The sequence below is a fragment of the Etheostoma spectabile genome, chromosome 19 (genome assembly GCF_008692095.1).
Source record: "Etheostoma spectabile isolate EspeVRDwgs_2016 chromosome 19, UIUC_Espe_1.0, whole genome shotgun sequence".
Lineage (NCBI taxonomy): Eukaryota > Metazoa > Chordata > Actinopteri > Perciformes > Percidae > Etheostoma > Etheostoma spectabile.
The window spans coordinates 13,323,384-13,344,478 of NC_045751.1; the positions used below are offsets into that span (position 1 = coordinate 13,323,384).

General features: G+C 40.3%; 1 protein-coding gene across 3 annotated transcripts in view; it reads right to left on the reverse strand.

Moving 5' to 3' along the window:
- svep1 (sushi, von Willebrand factor type A, EGF and pentraxin domain containing 1) overlaps positions 1-21,095 on the reverse strand; it is a 95,983-nt gene that overhangs the window by 63,509 nt on the left and 11,379 nt on the right. For all 3 annotated transcript variants that reach the window (XR_004336385.1, XM_032544083.1, XM_032544082.1), the window contains exon 2: positions 3,563-3,818. Coding sequence is in view for 2 of the 3 variants with exons in the window: in XM_032544083.1 (XP_032399974.1) it covers positions 3,563-3,818 (256 nt within the window). In the remaining variant the exon portion in view is untranslated. The remainder of the gene's footprint in view (positions 1-3,562; positions 3,819-21,095) is intronic.

The following is a 21,095-nucleotide window of genomic DNA, read 5'->3' on the forward strand; positions in this document are numbered from 1 at the left end:
TACGTTTGCCCACTGACAAAGAAAGGATCAGCCTATAATTTCAATGGTAGATTTATTTGAACAGTGAAAGACAGAATAACAACAAGAAAATAAAGAAAACACATGTCAAAAATGTGTATTTTTGTACTGTATTTTAATGAGGGAAATAAGTATTTGCCCCTCTCTCAATCTGAAAGATTTCTAGCTCCCAGGTGTCTTTTATACAGGTAAAGAAATGAGATTAGGAGCACACGCTTAAAGGGAGTGCTCCTAATCTCAGGTTGTTACCTGTATAAAAGACACCCGTCCACAGAATCGATCAATCATATTCCAAACTCTCCACCATGGCCAAGACCAAAGAGCTCTCCAAGGATGTCATGGATAAGACTGTAGACCTACACAAGTCTGGAATGGGCTTTAAGACCACTGCCAAGCAGCTTGATGAGAAGGTGACAACAGTTGGTGCGATTATTTGCAAATGAAAGAAACACAAAAGAACTGTCAGTATCCCTCGGCCTGGGGCTCCATGCAAGATCTCACCTCGTGGAGCTGCAATGATCATGAGAACAGTGAGGAATCAGCCCAGAACTACATGGGAAGATCTTGTCAATCATCTCAAGGCAGCTGGGACCATTGTCACCAAGAAAACAATTGGTAACACACTACGCTGTGAAGGACTGAAATCCTGCAGCGCCCGCAAAGTCCCCCTGCTCAAGAAGGTACATATACATGTCTGTCTGTAGTTGGCCAATGAACACCTGAATGATTCAGAGGACAACTGGGTGAAAGTGTTGTGGTCAGATGAGACCAAAATGGAGCTTTTTGGCATCAACTCAACTTGCCGTGTTTGGAGGACATATTTCCCTCATTAAAATGCTAATCAATTCATAACATTTTTGACATGCGTTTTTCTGGATTTTTTTGTTGTTATTCTGTCCCTCACTGTTCAAATAAATCTACCATTAAAATTATAGACTGACTATTTCTTTGTCAGTGGGCAAACGTACAAAATTGGCAGGGGATCAAATACTTTTTTCCTTCACTATTTTACTGACTAAAAGCAAATACCATATGTTTTTTCCAGTATAGAAATTAAGCAGTTGCCAACAAAAGTCCTTAAATCATAGCTGAGACATTTTGCAAAAGAAGGAGTTGAGACTGAGGCCAAAACTAGCTTTGATGCTGGGCTATGAGGAAACTTAAATTTCGTTTTGAAAAGTTAACTGGCTCCTCTTTAATTCCCTGTTATTGAGAGAGCAGGAAGACCGACAGGTCTCTGGTGTAATTTCTGTGATTTGATCCATGGCTAGCGAGAGTGGCTCCATGTTTGAAAACCTGAGTGTGTGTGCTTTGAGGCTGTCAGCGGAGGCACTGGGCAGACTTCAAGACAGACGGACCGGAGGCTGAGCTGATAGTACAGTGTGTGTTGGCTTTCATTCTCATGGCCTTATCCTTGCACTGTCTCACTGATCTTTACTACTGCACCTACTGTCTGGGATTTCATAAGCTGTGTTTGAGAGTGCACATATACAGCCTACCAGTGCATGTGTAGGATTTATAGCTTTCTACACACTCAGAGCTGTATTCAACTGTGATATTTATGGTGTTATTTAAAGTTTTAGAGCCATGACTGAATCCCTCTTTTCACCAAAGTGTGGGAAGTCCCCCTCAAGTGTGGGAAAAGGGTCTCACTCTGTTCAATCTGTATGGAAGTATAGCCTAATGACTGTTGGCAGTACATAAGAGACCATGTGAAATGTACGTTGTCAGATTCCATTTGAAATTTTATCTGCTTCATTTTAAGTAAAGTTTAGGGTCAAGTCCTTAACTTAAGAAATATTGCTGAAGATCAAAAGGTGATAATGGGAGCACTGATGCTCTAAAGACACAAAGAGTTCTGCGGTAGCATCAACTTCAATTTACCAAAACACAGGGTTTGATGTAACTTTCTTGTGCAGCAAAAATGGGGAACTGTTTAAGGCTGTGAAGTGAGATTGCAGATGTATCTTTTAAAGGTCCCACATTATGCTCATTATGCATAGTTGTATTTTGGGGTTCTACTAGTCTATATCACTGACAATCCACTTCCAGGATTGCTCCTTTGCCGATGGAAATTCTGCTGGATTTCACTCATTTACGTCGGATATCCATTGCCTTGGGCTTCCTTTGTGTTGGCATTTTAAACTTCGGTCGATTAATGAGGACTATGGATAACCTTTTCTCAAATCTGTCCAGACAGCTAGCTAGACTGTCTAATCTGTCCAATCTGAGTTATCTGTTGCACGGCATCAAACGTACACACGTTCCACCAAAACAAGTTTCTTCCCTAGGCTATTGTGCAGCGGCACCGCAGATTTTCCCAGTGCCTAGCACTGCCCATGACGATTGGTTTAAAGAAATCCCAATAAACCAGAGCATATTTGTCTCCCATCCCGGAATGCTGTGTGGACTAGGCAGACCGTCCTCTGCAGCGCCGCGGTGGAGGAAAATCTGGCAAAGCGAGACTAGGTTAACTAGGTTAACATGCTTTAATGTTCAAAAACAACATTATTTTTCTCAATGTGTCTGTCTGAATGTAACTGTGTTCACCCTTTGTCAGGAACGCTCCATTTTAGAGCTTGTCTCTATAAGCCCCCCCATCTGAAAAAGTCCGGTCTGCTCTGATTGGTCAATGCTTCCGAGTCCTCCACATCTGTACTCTCATTCAAGACGAACTGTGCCTCGCCTGTATAGTGAACGAGAGCAGGCGGTAGCAGCAGCCGGGGGCAGTGACAAAAAGCAGTGGGAAAGTTGGACAGTTTCCAGCCGATTCCAGCAGCCTTCATGTTGAACAGGAAGTTAAAGAAACACATCCTGTTAGGCCTGATTCCGATTTAATAAAATCATCAAGCACATATCAGCTTGTACACAATTTCTGGTTGTTTTTATAAAGACAGAGTAGCTGTCATAACTACTCTACATGCAATACATGCGATCTGTTACTGATGTTAGTAAACAACAGACTGTAGAGGATCCGTGATCCGAACAGATTTAATCTCTCCGACCGAATCAGACAAAAAGCAATTAAAATCCCTCCAATTCAAAAACAACAAAAAGTTGATATTAAACACATCATTTTGAGTCGATTCTGAACCAATCAGCTGTTGAATCAGCTGAGAGGCCGGCGTTTCCAAGCATGCTCTGGGTTCGCCTGGGTCTTCCAGTTGGTGTAAAGCAACTGCGCTGCCTGCGTCTCAAACCTGCGGCCGCCTTGATCTCGTGAGATTATTGTTGCCCACGTGTGCATGACGTCAGAGCAATCAAGTCGGACACCAGGACCTGGCTCATTTTGAACGAGCCTACTGTTATGGCACTGGAAGTTCTGACGGCTCGTTTAAAAGGCACAGTTTCTGAATATGGGCTGTGTGGATTTCCCTGTGGATTGAGCATTTTGAGACTTTCACAGTATTTTTACAGCACCTCGACCTGCTTTACAATACAAGAATACATTAAAATCTTTGAGTCTTTGAGATATATTAAAAAAGGTCTGCTATAACAAAAAAACAACAAATCATCTTTAGTTATCCTCATCTGTTTTTCATACCTTCATGCAGTGCACGACGAGCCAGGGCCTCAAACTCGGCAAAGTTGTGCACTAGGTAGCAGTGCTGGTCCTTTGGGTGCGAGGCCATGTCGTGAAGCTCCTTGATGTTACCTTGCCAGATGCCCAAGGTGAAGATCTCAACACTACGTTCCCTCAGAGCTGCCGCCACCGGCCGAGGGTCCCCGCCATTGGAGTAGCCATCGGTAATCAGGAAAATGACCTTGGTGGCATTAGCACGGGAGTGACGGAGAATTTGCTGTTGGAGAAGAAAACAAAGTCAAAGGATTCAATAATACTGAATAAAATCTGATTCCTACCACGTTTGCCTCATACTGGTTCAACTTTAAGAGGAATGTAGACATTGCACTCTCAAAGAACCAGACATCCTAAGTTGACAAGCAAAAAAAAAAAATCGCGTCCTAGTTAGTTTAGTCATGTCCTTAGTGTTTTGCCAAGGTTGACCATTCAAATACTCACATCCTGCCTGCCAGCACGCAACCAACATAGCTCCAGCTTTAGTGACATGACTAAACTGAATAACGAAGACCGTCACACACAACCACTAAAAACAGCCCTCAGTTCTAGGGTTCCTCGAAACCCTACATCAGCAAGACACAGGCAACGAGGGCACGATGGGGAGGAGGGACAGAAAAGAAGGAGAAAGCTCTACAATTGTAATTATTTCTCATACAGACTAAGCAGCTGCTTGCCAGTGGTCTATAACCACTAGAGAACACTGGGCAACGCAGACCGGGCTGCTGTGTCCGCCCCAGACACCAACTACAGTTCCCAAACTAACTTTAGCCACTGTTTACAATCCACCACATACAATTAGACAGAACATTAAAGTGTAAAACAACAACAGGACCGTCTGCTAGCTTTGCTGTGGAGGCCAAGCTGAAAATGTCTAGGTGTGTTGTACAGTAAGGGTGTTCTAAATGAGGTTAAGAGGTTATGTGGATAAAACCTGGTGAACAACGAATGAAGAGAAAAAGAAGTTGGAGCAACAAGGTACAGAGAAAACAAAAGCAATTGAAGAAGTAGAAGCAGCCAAGATGAAGTCAGAAGAACAGATATCTGCTTACTTACTGCAAGGTAAATGGATCAGGAGTATATCATACCGAATTAGAGAATGAGAAGGAAACAAAGGATGTGTGTAAGAGGAGGTGGAGGATTTTTCTGTATTCTGAGTCCAAACAGGACGGAATAGCTACATATGACAGACCGTAAAATACGAGAGGTAAAGCGAGAGGAGACACGCAAGGGTGTGACCAGGTAGGGAAACAGAGCAGGAGAGAAAGCTCTTTATTGTCTAATTGGCTAAACTTCAAGCAGCTCTGGCAGGAGCGGCGTAATTACAGAGCCTGTGAAGCGAGGGAGTAAAAGGAGGATGGAGAAAGAATAGAAGAGAGGGTTTCTCTTATCCTCAAAGCTCCAGCCCGCCTGCTGCTCTGGTTCCCAGCCCCAGGAGGTTTGCTACGGCCGCTCCCAGCTGTCAGTGCACACCATTGGGCTGCCGCATTAAGGAGCATGGAGCCCTCCCTGGTCCTGTGTGGCTCCTGCCAACTGTTAGCACAGTGTTATTTGTGTCTATGTGTTAACAGGTCTTTTCATGCCAGAACAAAATCGTGTGAATAAATTGATGTGTGCACACTTGCCTAGCTGTATCCTTTTTGTGTTAATATTGCACATGTGAGTGTTTCAGGGTGTTTTAGGTCTTTTATTAGCCGTCAGCTTAAAGTGCTCTTAGGCCACAGCGGTTTTCTGCCTTAGCCATGAGTCAGTGGCTGGTGTTAGCGACTGAAGAGATGCTACCAAACGGAGCATACGCATGCATACCCACTAATAACACCCTCCCGATTCGCCTCTGCATACTTTAGGTTGGAGTATTAACATAAAGGCAACCACAGGAGCCAGTGTGTTGGAAGGGGCTGCCCTGTAGTGTAACTCTCTGCGTGCACCTTAGTCAGGGCCGGCCTGTGGCTTAGGCAGTATAGGCAAATGCTAAGGGCGCAAACCTCCAGGGGGCGCCCGGCCTGTGCTGTACCTATAACGGCAGGGCTGCCAACTCTCACGCAGTGGCCGTGAGACACACGCATTTGACCGGTTTCACACGCTCACACGCCCACCCCCCCCGATTTCTCACGCTGAAGTGTCAGCCCGGTCGGTCAAATTTCTGAAAGATAAGTTTATCTATAGATCTGGCTGTTGAGCCGCTCGTGATCGACTAGTTGTGCTTTCAGAGACTGTGAGGGGTTCAAGAGCGCTCCCTGTCTGTGGAAGTTTCAAACTGTCGCAAAATGAGAACCTTTTTTTCCCGATCCATCCCAGGTGCATTTCCCCAGCTTCAGGTATGAGCTCTGAGCATCACAGACCGTCCGTCGCTTCGTGACCACTCTCTCTGTAAAGCTAGAGGTGAGCATTGCGGCTGGTGGACCCGCTCTGCTGTGGGCACTGACGCGTTGGATCCGTGCGTAGACCTCCGATAATGAGCAGCGTACAGCCTCCTCTAAACTTTGTCAGAGACCAGAGACCCGAATGAGCCTCTATGTCTGTCAGACGGTCTGAGTGAGATCCACCTTATCAGCGGAGCAATGACATGCACAGCAGACCATATTACAACTCTCCTAATCTCGGACAACAGAGATAGGAGGAGTTATATTTTGGGGCAGAGAGGATGAGGGCAAAACATTACTGAACATTGGCACAAAGGTTAAAGGATTAGAATTTATGTAAAACAGTGGTTCTCATTCTTTAGAATTTCAATGGTCTTAGTTGATCCCTCAACATTAAATTAACTTTGGGTCCCTGGTCCCTACTCCAGGCAGGGACCCCTGGACCTGTTCACCATAGACCCAAATCTTCTCAGCTGTTGCTGACATATGCTACTGTCTCTTCATGTTGTTCATTATGTTTGGCACATCGTCCGGGTTAGTTCTCATATCATAAGAATTTAATAATGTATATAATGTAAATGCTGAATGCCCTAATACCTGTTGATACTACAACAATGCAAAGGTTCTTAACCCTACAGTTTTGCACATATCATGTAAGACTTGATGTCTTGATCTCTCCATTTTTTGCGAAAAAACTCTCCAGAAAGTGCCATTTAATGTTTTTTTTTTCAATTTTTTTTACAAATCCCAATTTAAACCCTAAAGGATGAAGACCCAAAGAAATTGCTTTGTACGCGGCAAAATATCGGTTGGCCCCCCCAAATCTCACTCCAAGGTTTTTGGAAAAGTTGGCAGCCCTGATAACTTCACCTTAATTAAAAAAAAAAAAGCCCGACTTCTTTTACCTGCATCTAAATCTCATAATGTCAAAGCGTCCTAAACTGTCTGGTGCCCAGGGGAGGAAAAAAAGAGAAGAAGAGGAGGAAAAACGTGGCAAAGACAGAAGTAATGTTACAGTAAAGGTGATAATGATAATGATATTATTTTGCTGTTGCAGAACAATGATCGATAATAGCATTAGCCGTTAGCATGACATAGTTGGCTAATCAATAAATAGCGAGCGCTATCTGTTAGTTTTAACATCAGTTAACTGTACAGTGATGCAAGGGGGCGCCACCTAAAATCTTGCCTAGGGCACCAAATTGTTTAGGGCCGGGCCTGACCTTAGTGTTCCAAGCATACAGTGCACAAAGCAAAACAATTGTGATACAGACAATCACACAGGCTGCTTACAGTGACAACAGGAATGCTAAACACATTCTGTTTGGGAGTACATGTGTACAAGGAGTGAAGAAAAGAAACTTCTGACTGGTTGATAATGAAATATCAAAATTCCACCTGTTTTCGATTAGGAAAACATATTTCCTCTGATCATTACGTCACTCTGTAATAATATAGAGATAAAGAAGGAGATTAAAGAAAAAGTGGAATTTTAGCTTTAAAAGGTTAACTTGTCAGACTAAGCCAACATGCTGTAAAAAATAAAAAAAATCTTTTATCATCTTGCATAAATTCTTAAAATGTTAACTTTCCTTAAACCAAGTAAAAAGATGCATAAAACAATGAGTAAGAGCCTTAAGATTTTAGTCCCAACTACAGTATGTCATTGCTAAAGATAACTTGCACCAGCAGTATTACTTTTCCTGAAAACCCTTGAAAGACGCTGCATTCCACTCTGATCTGTTAAGACTCGAGATGACCTAAATAAATAACATGATTCATATGCAGTGAAAAGAAATGAGTCAAGTGTTACTTTACTTATTTAAGCTACTCATCTCATCCTGTACATGCATCTTAAAACACCTTGAACAGCTATAAATTTAAGGCCTTTCTATGCTGTATATATCCAATGCATTTTCTTCAATTATGCACTTAGCAGCCGTTTTCATGCGGGAGTAGGTCCAAAGAAAAGATAATAAGCTGGCAGCGATGGGAGAGTTTAACTGTGTCTGGTTTGGAGCCGTTGATATCTGTCAAAGCAGAGGTGACAGCGCAGGGACCAACAGGCCTGCAGCGAATCTTCGGCAAGAAGCAAGAGAGACAGAGATAGAGGTAGAGACCATTGTCTATATGTAAAGCTGGTGACTGTTTCGTTTCATACAGTTAAATCATATTCACACAATTAACTATACACACAGCAATTTACAGTAGTTCAACACGCTGTTTTGTTACAGTGCAATTATTGTTGGGGCTTGATAGTCAAATTTGATCAGAATCAAGTATTGAATATTATTATGGGGTTCAAATCCTTTCAAATCCCCTATTTAATCTACAGTAATTAGGTTTAATTTCCATTAACAAAATAACTATAAATGTTGTTGGGAGAAGCAAAAATTGTAAAGGTTGACATTCAAAGTACAAATACTCAACTTTTGTCTGGTTGTTTTTACAAAATTGACCTGGCTATTAAAACAAGCCATATCATTGATACCTTTCTCCTAGTTATTTTCCAATCTAAAGATGAACTAACAATATAAATAAACCTTATAAATAAATCCATTCGTCCACTGATGAAAAGCTGGAATCTGGATCCTTATTCTGACGGACTCCTCATCTCCAAACAGATGCTTGTATGATTAGAACTTCAAAAGCAGCCACCTCGTTTGGCAGAAGAGACTTGGAAACCTTTCCACACCTTGAGGGGCTAACAGTGGTGCCAAGGTACCCCAGCTGTTAATCAAAGGCTTATATATGCATGGCAGCAATTCTGAATGGTAAATTAAGGACGCCCCCCATCTCCACTGCACTGCTGGCCTCCCATCAGCTCCTCCTGTGACTTTGATCAGAGTCTGAATAGACCTAGCTCCGAGCAAAGCTGGGTAACGATTTGCTTCTTTCTCGATTTGCAATGGCGGGTACCCCATTGAACAAAGCAGTAAAAAAATGGACAGAAGAACATAAAAAGTCACAACCCAGTCTCACGGCAGTTGGTGAAATTGTCAATAAATAAATCGATGTGTCCCGACACAAAAAAAAAACAAGATGAATGTGTCTGTGTACACAAATCAATAGATTAAAAATAACGTGACCATTTCACAAACTGCCGTGAGACCGTGTTAAAAGTCAAAATTAGGATATGAGAAAAATGTATAAATGTATACTTTTTTAAGTTTAGTTCACTATTTAAACACACTGGAAGAAGCATGCACCTACATTATCTCGTATTTTTTTCACAGGTAGGTATGAATCAAAGATCAATGAAATAAACAGTTTGCTGAGGTGCACAGCATGTACTATATGAAAACAGAATAACAAGTCCACTTTACAGTATGATGCAATGCAGTACAACAGCACAACACGTCTTCCTTAACAATGAATACAGAATGTCAACCTCAAAAAAAAAAACAGAATACGACAACTTCAGAGATGGGAAGTAACAAAGTACAAACACAAATGTTGTTTGTACAATGTTTAAGCACCGTGTTTAACCCATTCCACAAACTCACCCCACTGATTATGATGCACATACTGTACTTTTTAGAGTTGTTCTCATTTGGAGTTTTTAAAATTTTAGTTCTCTCAGATTGAACCCACTCTGTCTGTCCATAAACATTTTTTAGTAAATTTCCTGGAAGTAAATTATTTCTTGCTTTAAACATGATTTGGGGAGTCTTAAATGTAACCAGATCAATGAATGTCAGAATATGTGACTTAAAGAATAAAGGACTTGTCTGCATTATTTATGATTCTGATTACGCTCTTTTGTAGTGTGCATATTGACTGTAGGACTGTATGTATTTTCCCAGATTTCCACACAGTAATTTAGATGTAAGAGTGTACTATACAGAGTATGTAATGATTTATTTAATGATTTATTGTCTAAAATATGTCTAGATTTATTTATTATTGCTATGGTCTTTGCTAGTTTTGCTTTGACATGGTTAATGTGAGGTTTCACATTGATAGTGGTCAATTTGTAGTGGGGAGATTGTATTTGACTGTGCAGGTGTTGCAGTTAATGTGTCCTGGGTTGAAAAAATAGTCCTAGTATGTAGTACGTCCTAGTAATAGTCCTTTACTTGAAGTTTTCTATGTAAGAGTGACATGACACAGTCATGACACATGAACCCTAACCATGACCATAACTTGTCATGACAAAACCGAATGACACTTTCTAAAAGAAGCATTATGTTATAAACGTCTATGACTTGTTTATCATGTTTTATGACACGTTTATGACAGTGTCATGTCACATTATGTAGATACTTTCACGTAAAGTATAACCAAAATCTCTAATACTAGACAGTCCATATAAACATTTGGTTTATCTCATTTTATATGCATTTAACTGAGCAATGAATCATTCTGTATCAGCATATGGTTGTATATGCATTTTCAGTGTTTATTAAAAACACAATTATTCTCTTACAAGGTTTTTCACTTCCTTGGCATCTACCTTCCAAAAACAACACAAACTGTATTTGCCAGCATGCCAAAGCGGATGAAAAAACGCAATCCAACTGCATCCTTTCGGAAAGCTGTCTCCCCATCAGTCGGAAGTGAGAGTGCTTGTTTTGACAGGCTATCTGCTCTTTGCTTGGGGGGTAAGAATAACAACAACTCTGCAGGGCCTCAAAAGAACAACATGAACACACACATGCACAATTTCAGACATTAGACTGAACTTTGGTATTATTGGGCAACATCTCAGGGACACATACGTTGGATATTTGAGATAAACTAGGTCACTTGCAGAAGATCGTTTGTTTCCTGTAAGAGTCAGTAATATGCCACAATCTTTTTTTCCCCACAAACATCTTGATTTTGTTCCTACTGTCCTTCATGTTTCAAAGGAAAGCACATTTTTCATTATCTAGTATGAGGTTTCTGATTCAAAAATGTTTTAACTTTGAACAGTGGTAAAAAGCAAATTAATCCTGAAATGTTTTGACATGAGAGCACATACAAAGCCTGTTTTTTTCATTTCTAAACATTTGTCTTCCAGCTTTAATTCCATTTGTTCCACACTTCATGCCACATCATCTCTATTTCACTAACTTTATTTCACAAAACTCTCCCTGCTCTTGTTTTGCTCAGTGGGTAGCCATGAGACACTGTTAGGGTAAGAAGATTGGTTTCAATAAGGGCCACCCAGGATTCTCTGGGCCATACATGTGGCTTAGTATGTGTTAGTTTATGTAGTGCAAATCATGTAAACTATACACAAAAATATACTTAAGTAAAGTTTATAAATCAAGTTTTTTTAGATTGATTTTCTACCACTCAGCCAATCAGTTACAGTTCATAACTGTGGTACATAAATTAACTTGTAGAGACTTGAAATTTGCCACACAAACAGCAGAAAGTCCATCTCATAAATGTCAAGTCATCTATTTTTTGGCAAAGCGTGTTGTCGTTACTTGGTAACACAAGTTTCAAAACGCTTTCATGCTGATGAATTTAACACCCACAATTTTAGATTGGCTGCCAAAAAGTATTGCCCTCAGAGGTAATGCTGAAAAATCAAACATGTAGTTCTGTGTGTTAAAAAGTAAGTTTAGAAAGTAAGAGTTTGTTAAAGCGGCCTATGCTCCCAACTGCACTATCACAAGAAGTTAGAATAATAAAAGTAAAGAGTTGTTTGTGTGAATGTGTGCTTTGGGAGATGTTCTGCAGTAAAGTATTCACAATGTAAGCAAGTGTGGGATGTGTGAGCATTTATACTAGAAGCATGTATTATGATATATCAAACATCAATGTATAAGTCTTGGACATCTCCTGCAATGCCATCTGCACATCAATCAACCCCACATGGTGTCCCATCCCAGAGAAAGTTTGTATCTGCACTTTAGGAGTAGACACTAAATGCTGCACAATATTTTAGGAAAAGATCGCTCATCAATCATTGTGCTTAAAGTGGAGGTTACCAAAAACCACAGAAGATGTTTTGGGATAATTGTTAACCTGTCTGGGGTATAGTTGGCAAAATTTTAAGGATGGAAAACTATTCCTAGAACAGGAGAGCCATTACAGGAAAATGCTCCCTATTTGGCAACCAGTGACTAACTCACCGCTACCTAATGATTTAAAAGTCTTCACTAAAGTCTCCATTTGTCATGTGGACTTCTAAGCAGTCCCAAACTGAGCCCAGTTTGACTGAGAAGTGAGATGGCATCCAAAGTGTTGGAGAAGAGAGCGCGGACAGTGTCAGTCAATTGCCAGACATGGTAGGCTTGGAGGGCTGTGTGTTAGCTTGACGGTTTCTGTCACACCATTCATCAAACTCAACAAGGACCAATAAGAGGAGGAGAGGCACAGGAGAAAGAGAGAACCTAATTCCACAATGTGATGCCAAAGGGAAAGGCTATCTTGGCTGGCAAATGAGAAACTCATTCAATTATCCCCCCACTGGTCTCCAATGTTGTGATGGCAGAACAAAGCGCTGAGAGAAACATTTTAGGCACTGACCGTGTTCCAATCGGACACGGCATTCTGGGTAATTGGACGAGGGAAGCTGGTTTGATTGAGTGGGAGGAAGAATAACAACGACAGTTACAGTCTGAGTGCCAGATGGATGATGGCGGGGTCAGACTGGCTTGGCAATCTGGGTTATTAATATTGATTATATTTCTTTTTAAATGTTCACTCAATATGTAAATGGTATGTTTTGTTTCTCTCAGTATGCCTGTATGTAAATATGAAAGGCATACAGTATCAGCGTTACGTATATCTGCTTGTCTTTTTATGGAGGTCTTTCTGTTGGATTTCTGACCTCAGTTTTATTTTTGATATGTCGAATGTTCTACAACTGGATGTACAATCACATAATTTCACAATATGTTACATATCACTGAGTGCCTGGTTTGGTTAATGGCTAATTTCATCATGATGTTTTAGTGCTGCATTCAAGTTTTTAATAGGACAAAAAACAGTGTGCTTAATTTGTTACACATGTATCAGTTTCAATAAACTAGGACTACATTGCTAGCTGATATTGCTGCAGGAGTAGGCAAATACAGCAGATTCAGCAGATCAGAATCAGATTATTTTTGCCATGTTTTTTAAGAAAAAAATCCATCAATTAAATTCTTAAAAGGTCCAATATGTAAGAATTTCTCCCATCTAGCGTTGCAATCATGTATCACAATCAACTCTCTCGCACCACGCAGTTCAAAGTACGTATTACAGCTACGGTAGCCTTCACACTTCAAAAAGTTGGTCCTTTGCTATTTTCAACATCCTTTTTCTTTTTCTGGGCGAAGAAGAAGACTGTTCTTGAAATTTGGATTTTGAATACATGTGGTCCTCCATGTTTCCTCTTCAAACTTGCCGGGGCCAGGAGGCGACGATATCCATTAGCAGATTGGTTGCGCCTGTGAGTTTATCATGTCACAGCGAAAGGCAGAGCAGTAGGTCCAGTATGTCCCTTATTGGCTAACGTATTTCAAGATGGAGCATAATTATGGAGCGTCTACCCCAGTTCATGCAAGTGAAAATGTAAAATTTCAAGCCAATAGGAATACTTCGAATTGATGGTTGTGGTAAGTATTCATGAAAAAGGACAAGTTTGTGACCGGGCAAACACCGATTTTGAAAATGAACAACTAAACACGTTACACACTGGACCTTTAAGCATCATCAATTTGCAATGTCCAGGAGTTATTCTGTGATTTAGTGGTGTAGTTCATTTCCATTTCTTCTTCAGGTCATCATTTTTGGATGTTATCCGAGATGCCTCTGAGCAGCAGCAAGTAGGACGTGAGTTTCTATTGAGGCTGCTGATGGTAAAGAAACTCGGTCCCTCTAACATTGATATTTTAGACAGCTGGAAATTTCTCTGCCACTAAACTGTATCGTGGCTGTGTTGGAAATTATCCATGTGACATAGAATCTTTCTCTTTTTTAACAGAATTACATTTAAAGATTGGAAGAAATCCCATTATTTAAGTAATAAATGGGACACTCATGAGATTATTACCTCACTACCCAAGCGCAGAGAAGTCACAGCATCATCTCTAAGGCCGAGTTTTGATTTTGAAATAAACAAAGGCAACAGTGTTGTGAAGCGCAATGCTTTTCTTGACTCCAGACTGGAGTGTTGAAAGTGCTTTTACGCAGGGAATGATTTGGGGACCGTTGCTGCCTTAAAGCATCCATGAAAATGTATCCCATCTCGTCCGGGCAAAGCTAAACCACTGTGGAAACAGATGCAGCATTTTCCATTGTTATGTTGACTGTTGCTGTAGTTGCAATTCTTCCTCGTGTTCCTCTTTCTGTCCCCCCCTTTTTTCTTCTGAGATGTTTATTTGTCTTGGCACCAGCTGCAGGTGGACATTTCCTCTCTACTGAAGAGACGTCAGTGTTTGTAATACATATTATTGCAGAGGTTTCCAATTAATCTTTGTTCTGGACTTGACCCTCTTTGGTAGACTCTGTATTGTATTAGACCTCACAACATTGGGGGAAGCACAAGCTGGGAGGCCATTTGAAGAGGACACATTTGGGAATGTACAGACTCGGCTTCTGTTGCCATGGATTTTTACAAAAGCTCTAAACCTCACCATAAATCAAGAAAAATGTGGAACATACAATGATGTTGTACATACTTCTATTTCTCCAAGAAAACCGAAATACCAATACGCTGTTGCTGGGAAACACCTGCATTTAGTGTTTGGATAACCTGAATTTAAACAGATTATCTTTATATGCTTTTGTGGTCTCCTCAGTTGGGTGATCTGTATCAGGTCTTGGGGGACGGCTTTCTTGCCGACACACGGCATTTCAAACATGAACTGAAGTTGAATTTGGAACAGAGTGTCTTATTCAAGTTGAAAACACAACTAATAGATCCAGAAACTAAAATCTTGCGCAATCAGACCTGAAGAATGTGAAACAAATCACATAAAAAGCATACAAACAAAGACAACAGAATGTAGGCATATTTGTGGGTTTACATACATGTACCAATTACCTAATTATCATCAAACAGAGATGTCCAGACAGTCAGACAAACACGTACACACTCACTCACCAACGAAAACAACCCAATGGAATCTGGCACTCTCAAACACTAACCTCAACATAGCAAGTGGTTTACTAATAGACCTACACGCCTTAGCCCATAAAAACATGTTATTTAGTTAGCCACCACTGGCTCTTTGAAATAGTTTTGGTTTCTTCAGGTGCCAATGTATGACACTTTTGGTAAATCCTAATCTTAAAATGCCAAAGTAAATCCTTATGCTTAAAGATTTTGTGTGATTTGGGTCCTTAATCACAAAGCTGTGGACCTAATCCGGTTTTGTGAGCACAGAGCAGCACTTTAGAAGTATGTGATTGATTTGTAGCAACAAGATGAAAAGTTCAAGTGTGCACTCATCAAACGCAGTTAATTACATTATTGGAAATGCATGTTCGTCATTCAATTTTAGAGGCCAACCGATACATCGGCATGGCAGATGTTATAAACCCATATTGGTTGAGGAATATTGCAGCAAAGAAATGCCAAAGCTTATAATACCTACTGTGTCCACCAGAGAAGACTGTCAAGTTTTATTTTCAAATGTAAAATATTCCGCTAAGTACATTACTTACATACTAGTATGTGGCAGCAAAGATTTAAAAACCAATTTAATCAAACCTCATCAAAAATGTTTATGTTGAGATTGAAAGTTTATTCTTGAACTTGGAAAGTAATTAAGTAAGTAAAATGTATTTATATAACGCTTTTCACAGATAAAAATGATTAAGTGCCTTACATAAAACATACAATATGACACACATTAAAACACAGTGCAAAATTGAAATCACAAAGTAATAGAAAAAAAAGTGCAGACAGGTCAACCAAACCTCTGTTAAAAAATTAGGCATTTAACTGATTTTTTAAAAGAGTGAACAAAGACAGCAGATCATATTAGAGCAGGTAGAATGTTCCAAAGTCTCGGTGCTACCGACCCGAAAGGCTCGGTCACCACGAGTCTGTAGCCGGGAGCGAGGACCAGTTAGCAAATTTGAAATATTGGACCTTAGAGGGCGCGTTGTCAAATAAGGTTCCAGTAGGTCAGCTACATATGAAGGTGACTGATCGTGCAATGCTCTCATGTTAATGTGAGAATCTCTAATGTGAGACCGTCTATGTGACCTTGTACAGTAAGTAGCCTTGTGGCAGCATTTTGGATTGATTGCAGGTGATCAAGGTCAGACACACTGAGTGCAGTGATCAATGCGGGAAGAGATAAATGCATGTACAGTATGAGCATCTCAAGTTCAGCAGTTGAAACTACAGATTTCAACAATATTTCTCTAATGGAAAAAACAAGATTTAGGTAGCTGCTTAAATGTGAGTCAAACAATGTCAATTTATGAAACATCACCACTAAATTGCGTAGGTTTGACTGGACAGCAAAGGAAAGAGGCCTAATACATTGTATGATTGTGGGGACGATCTTTTCTGGAGCAACAATAAGACCCTCCGTCTTATCAGTATTGAGTTGTAATGAATTTACTGCTAACCAGTCCCTCATAGCATTGAGACAGTCAAGTAGTCTAGACAAACTGCTGGCATCACTGGGTTTAAATGAAAAATGTAGTTGAATATCATCTGCATATACCTTATAAGCAGTATTGTATCTGTTAATGATTTGTCCCAAGGGCAGCAAATACAACAAGAATAACAAGGGCCCCAGAGCCGAAACCCTGATTGGAGAATTGTGTCTCTCCAACACTGCAGTCAGTTGGTTTGCCACAACCTTCTCTGTCTTCTCTGGGCCTGTAGTTGTTGGGCAAGTATCTAGGTTGGTTATCTTTCATATGGGCTGGATAGTAGAATGCTAAAAGTAGAAGGGAACATTTCCTATCAACAATGAGGAGTTTACAATTGCTAAGACAGCAGTCCCAATAATTGGTAAAACCTTTAAAAAGAGAGAAGATGGTATAATATCCAGAGGGCTAGAAGTTAGTTTTGTTTTTTTTAATCAATTCTAGCAAGTAAGCTAATAGGTTGGTAAGAGTCCAAAACCGTAAGAGAGAGAGAAAGGCTTGAATTGTGTGTGTAGGCCACAGGATGAATACTACCTCTAATAGCAGTCACCTTATCAGCAAAGAAGGTAAGGAACTGATTGCAATCATCTGTGAAGAAACATGGTAATACAAAGAGTGGCGGTGATGCTAAGCATCCTTCACAAGTGTATTAAATGAGATAGTTGTGTTCTTTTAGGACAACATTTACACAGCGATTCAAGAAAATACATTTTTGTCTTTATCATGTCTTTATCATTTGTCACTGATTAGTATGTCCTCACAACGGATCCAACCGATATCTAAGCCCAGAGAAAAAACAAGGTCCAAGGTTTGATCACCTGTGTAAGTGGCACGAACATGTTGCTCGAAATTTAAGGATTTAGTAATATTAATAAATTACTACTATCACTGCTACACAGTTGGCAGCAAAACTGATGTGCAAGTTAAAATCACCAACTAATAACACTTTGTCCAACTTAATATTAGAAGTCAGGAAGTCAGTGATATCTGATAAAAACTGGCCAGCTGGACCAAGGGGTCAGTAGATTAAACCACAATTAAATGGTTTTAGCCAACCAACTTTAGTCAGTTGTAGTTTGAAGGTACAATAGGATTCTGTGCTCACCAATTGACAAAGTAAAAGATTTTTCTAGACCACAGCGAGACCACCACCATGGCCTGATAGCCGTGGAGTCCCAAGAAATTAACTGTCTGTGGGACACAATTCATTTAAATGGATAAACTCCATGCTCCTTTGGCAGTAGTCAGTGGACCTGATACCCATGTGATATTAACCCCTAGGTTCATTTTGTGCCAGATTTGTCCTTTAAGATCAGCTTGTCCATAAGAACTGAGCAAAGGGAGCAACCGAGTGTGATAGTGTGACACATTCAAAAGCTCTTGAACCGCTACTAAATGGACTTTGTGGTGGGATTGTTTTGTCAACTATGGTTTCAAAGCACAACAATCAACTTTCAACCTTCACTTTTGAGTTAACACGGACAAGAACATGAACTTAAGAAGCTCAGAAAAATGTAAACATTTTCATTACAACTGGGTCCCACCATCGGCTGAGGAACAAAAACTAAGCATAAGTTGGGCTCTATTTAATACACAGAAAGTTTCAATCAAAAATATGTACCAGACAGCTTACTTTTAAAGGAACCATGGTTTCCACAGCACGGTGGCCTACTGGAAACACGTTTTTTCCAGTGACATCAGGAGACCACTGTTTTCTAATAATATTCATTGTTAATATAGCATTTAAAGCTGCTGTCAGTGGCTGTCATTGCAGACGCCTCCCTGACGCTGCCGACAAGGTATTATTCTTCAAAGCCTCCTCACCTCTCCTTTCTGTATCGCAAATGTCACTCTGTACCTTTCCATTCCAACACCCCACCCCCTCCCCTTTCATTTAACGCCCTCATACACACACAAATCTCCATAAGGCCAGTGTCAGCAGCACCTATCAATCGCTGAGCAGTATTTTAAGTAAGAGTGAATCTGTCTATAGGTGTGTGCGCATTTATGCATGCTTAGTAGAAAGAACAGAGTGTGATGTGAAGAGAGTGAGCATGGTACGGAAGTGCGTGTTCCCAAGCATATGTGTGTGTGGGTTTGTGCATTTGACTGACAAAAGAGTGTAAAATTGTAGATATTTAGTTTTGCATCCAACAGTGACACAAATTTTATTTTAAAATTTTTTGTAATGTTGCATAAACTAAAATGCAAATTCGATATATTTACATAATTTAAACATGCTATACAGAGTCCGCTAGATAGCAACCCCTACTGCAGCTTCCGTGTTGAATGAAAGTGACGTTGACAAAAAAAGTCAACCAAGCATTACTATTAAAAGTTAATAAATTTAAAGTTGATCTGCTGAGTAGGATCGCATTTTCTGTGCACAAAAGAATGCATGCATGCATGAGAGAGAGTGTGTGATTTATGTTTAACCAACGGGGGCTGAAGTGGTGAAATCTGCCCTTAAAAGCTAGCAGCAGCTACCGGAGACTCCCCAGTTTGTAGATCTGATTTTTATGACAGGACTTACACTCCTCCTCTCTGCAGTCATTAAACTAAAAACGTCATCTCAGGGGAACAATTAACTGTAGGTGTAACGGGTAGAAAATGACACAGTGACGGATGCACAAGGCCGTTGCGGAAAGGTCTGAAATTACATTTTTATCCGTCGAGGGGATTAACTTACATCTGTGTTTTACGGAGCCAGGAAGTGTAAAGATTGCCCTCTCCAGTCTCCTGTGCTGAGCTCATTTCAAGTCCCCATTTCTTTAAATGAAGTGAAAAAAGGTGCAAAGGATAATTGAGACTTAAGTGCTGAAAGTAGCAAGAAAGAAATTTCTTTTGGGGCAGCAGTGAAAGACAAAGCGGTGTGTGGTAATGTCCCCTCTGGTAAAGTATCTGACTGCTGATGTATGTACCAGGAGAACATTGGAGAACAAGAATGAGAAACACCTCCAAAAAGAATATTTTGTGTGAAACAGTTGCTAATATTCTCCTCCTCTCTCGTTTCACACATTCATTAAAAGCATTTTTCACGTACATTGACGACACAAAAAAAAGTCACAGAGTGAGTCTGATAAGTAAAGGATCTTGATCCATCTAAAAGCAAAAAAATAATCAGTTGTTTTACTGGTTTAGATATACATGCCAAGACAAGCAAAATAATTATTAACACTTAGATGTTAGAGTTTTTATCCTACGCACGCACGCACGCACGCACGCACGCACGCACGCACGCACGCACGCACGTCATTTGTGGGGAATATAGCAAAGCCCAGTTATTTGACCACAGCAGCTTTAGCCGAAGGCCAAGTGGATAACTTGTCACAAGATCCAAACCAGCAAATACTGTACATACCCTCAAGGCAGGAAAATGAGGCATGACGCAGAGGGAGATGCGGTGACAAGCTGCAAACAGAAAGAAGTGAGACAGATGGACAGATCACCTGGTGACAGACCAGACAGTGAAATTGAGACAGTGATACAAACAGCAGTCTAAAAGTCTGTGACTACACACTCAGCAGCTTTTGCAGAAGCCGAATACTTTATCAGCAATAACTGCAGTCATTTACAACCTTTCAGCAAAGTCTAGAATTACTAAACAAAAACTAATTTGACAGTAGACAGACAGCAATACTTTTCCCACATTTTCTAGAAACACAGACAACATACATATGGATGCACTCTATCTAACAAAGTCAGATTCAGATCCTCTCATCCATTTCAAATCCATTCAAAGCCACCAAAGGCTGCCATCTCCTTCAGGATCTATCACACATGCATCACCGTTTGTTCAACGCTTACTCACGCACAACAATGAATGTACTGTATGTACAGTATACAGTACTGTATGTGTGTGTTCTCCAAACTGCATTTTATCCACCACCCAAAGACTAAATTTGTAGAAATGAGTTGGTGTTGTGTGAAACCTAATCAGACCTGCTTGTCTTGTGAATAGTTGCCCTTAACAGATCAACACCAGGACTTTCCGTGGCAATGTGATGGATGTGAAACCTGAACTTGGATTTTCCTAAATTTGTGTTGTACTCAGAATCAGAAATACTGAAGAGGTAATGACTAATCATCTCCTAACAAAAAGATCTAAAGAAGATTAGGAAGAATAAAGAAAGTAGTTTAAGGATGTAGTCTGGTTTTACACTTCCAAGTCTACGGCTCCTACAGTGAATACAGATGGGAGCAGGAGGCTTGGAGAGTTGCTGGAGGAAACTAGTGACCTTGGATTGAAGGGTTTCGTTTCAAATGAGATATCCAGGGTTTGGAAAATCTATTAGAAAATGGTTAAGAACAAAAAAAAAAAAAAAAATGAAACAAAATGTGGGACTATTTTACAGATTGGACAATGCTTGGTTTAAGGTCTTGGTTGACAAAATGGCTTATTCAAAGACGAGATAATCTGCATTTCCAAGAACGTTTTAATCACTTCCATAATAGATGTATGTCTAACTGGAAAGATACGAGACTGCAGCATTACAAGCTGTTAGGACTACTATAAAGAGATCTTTGTAAGCATCCAGACAGGTTGCACATATTTGGCCATGTTCAGCCTCTTGTGGGTTTTTCTGCACTATAATGAG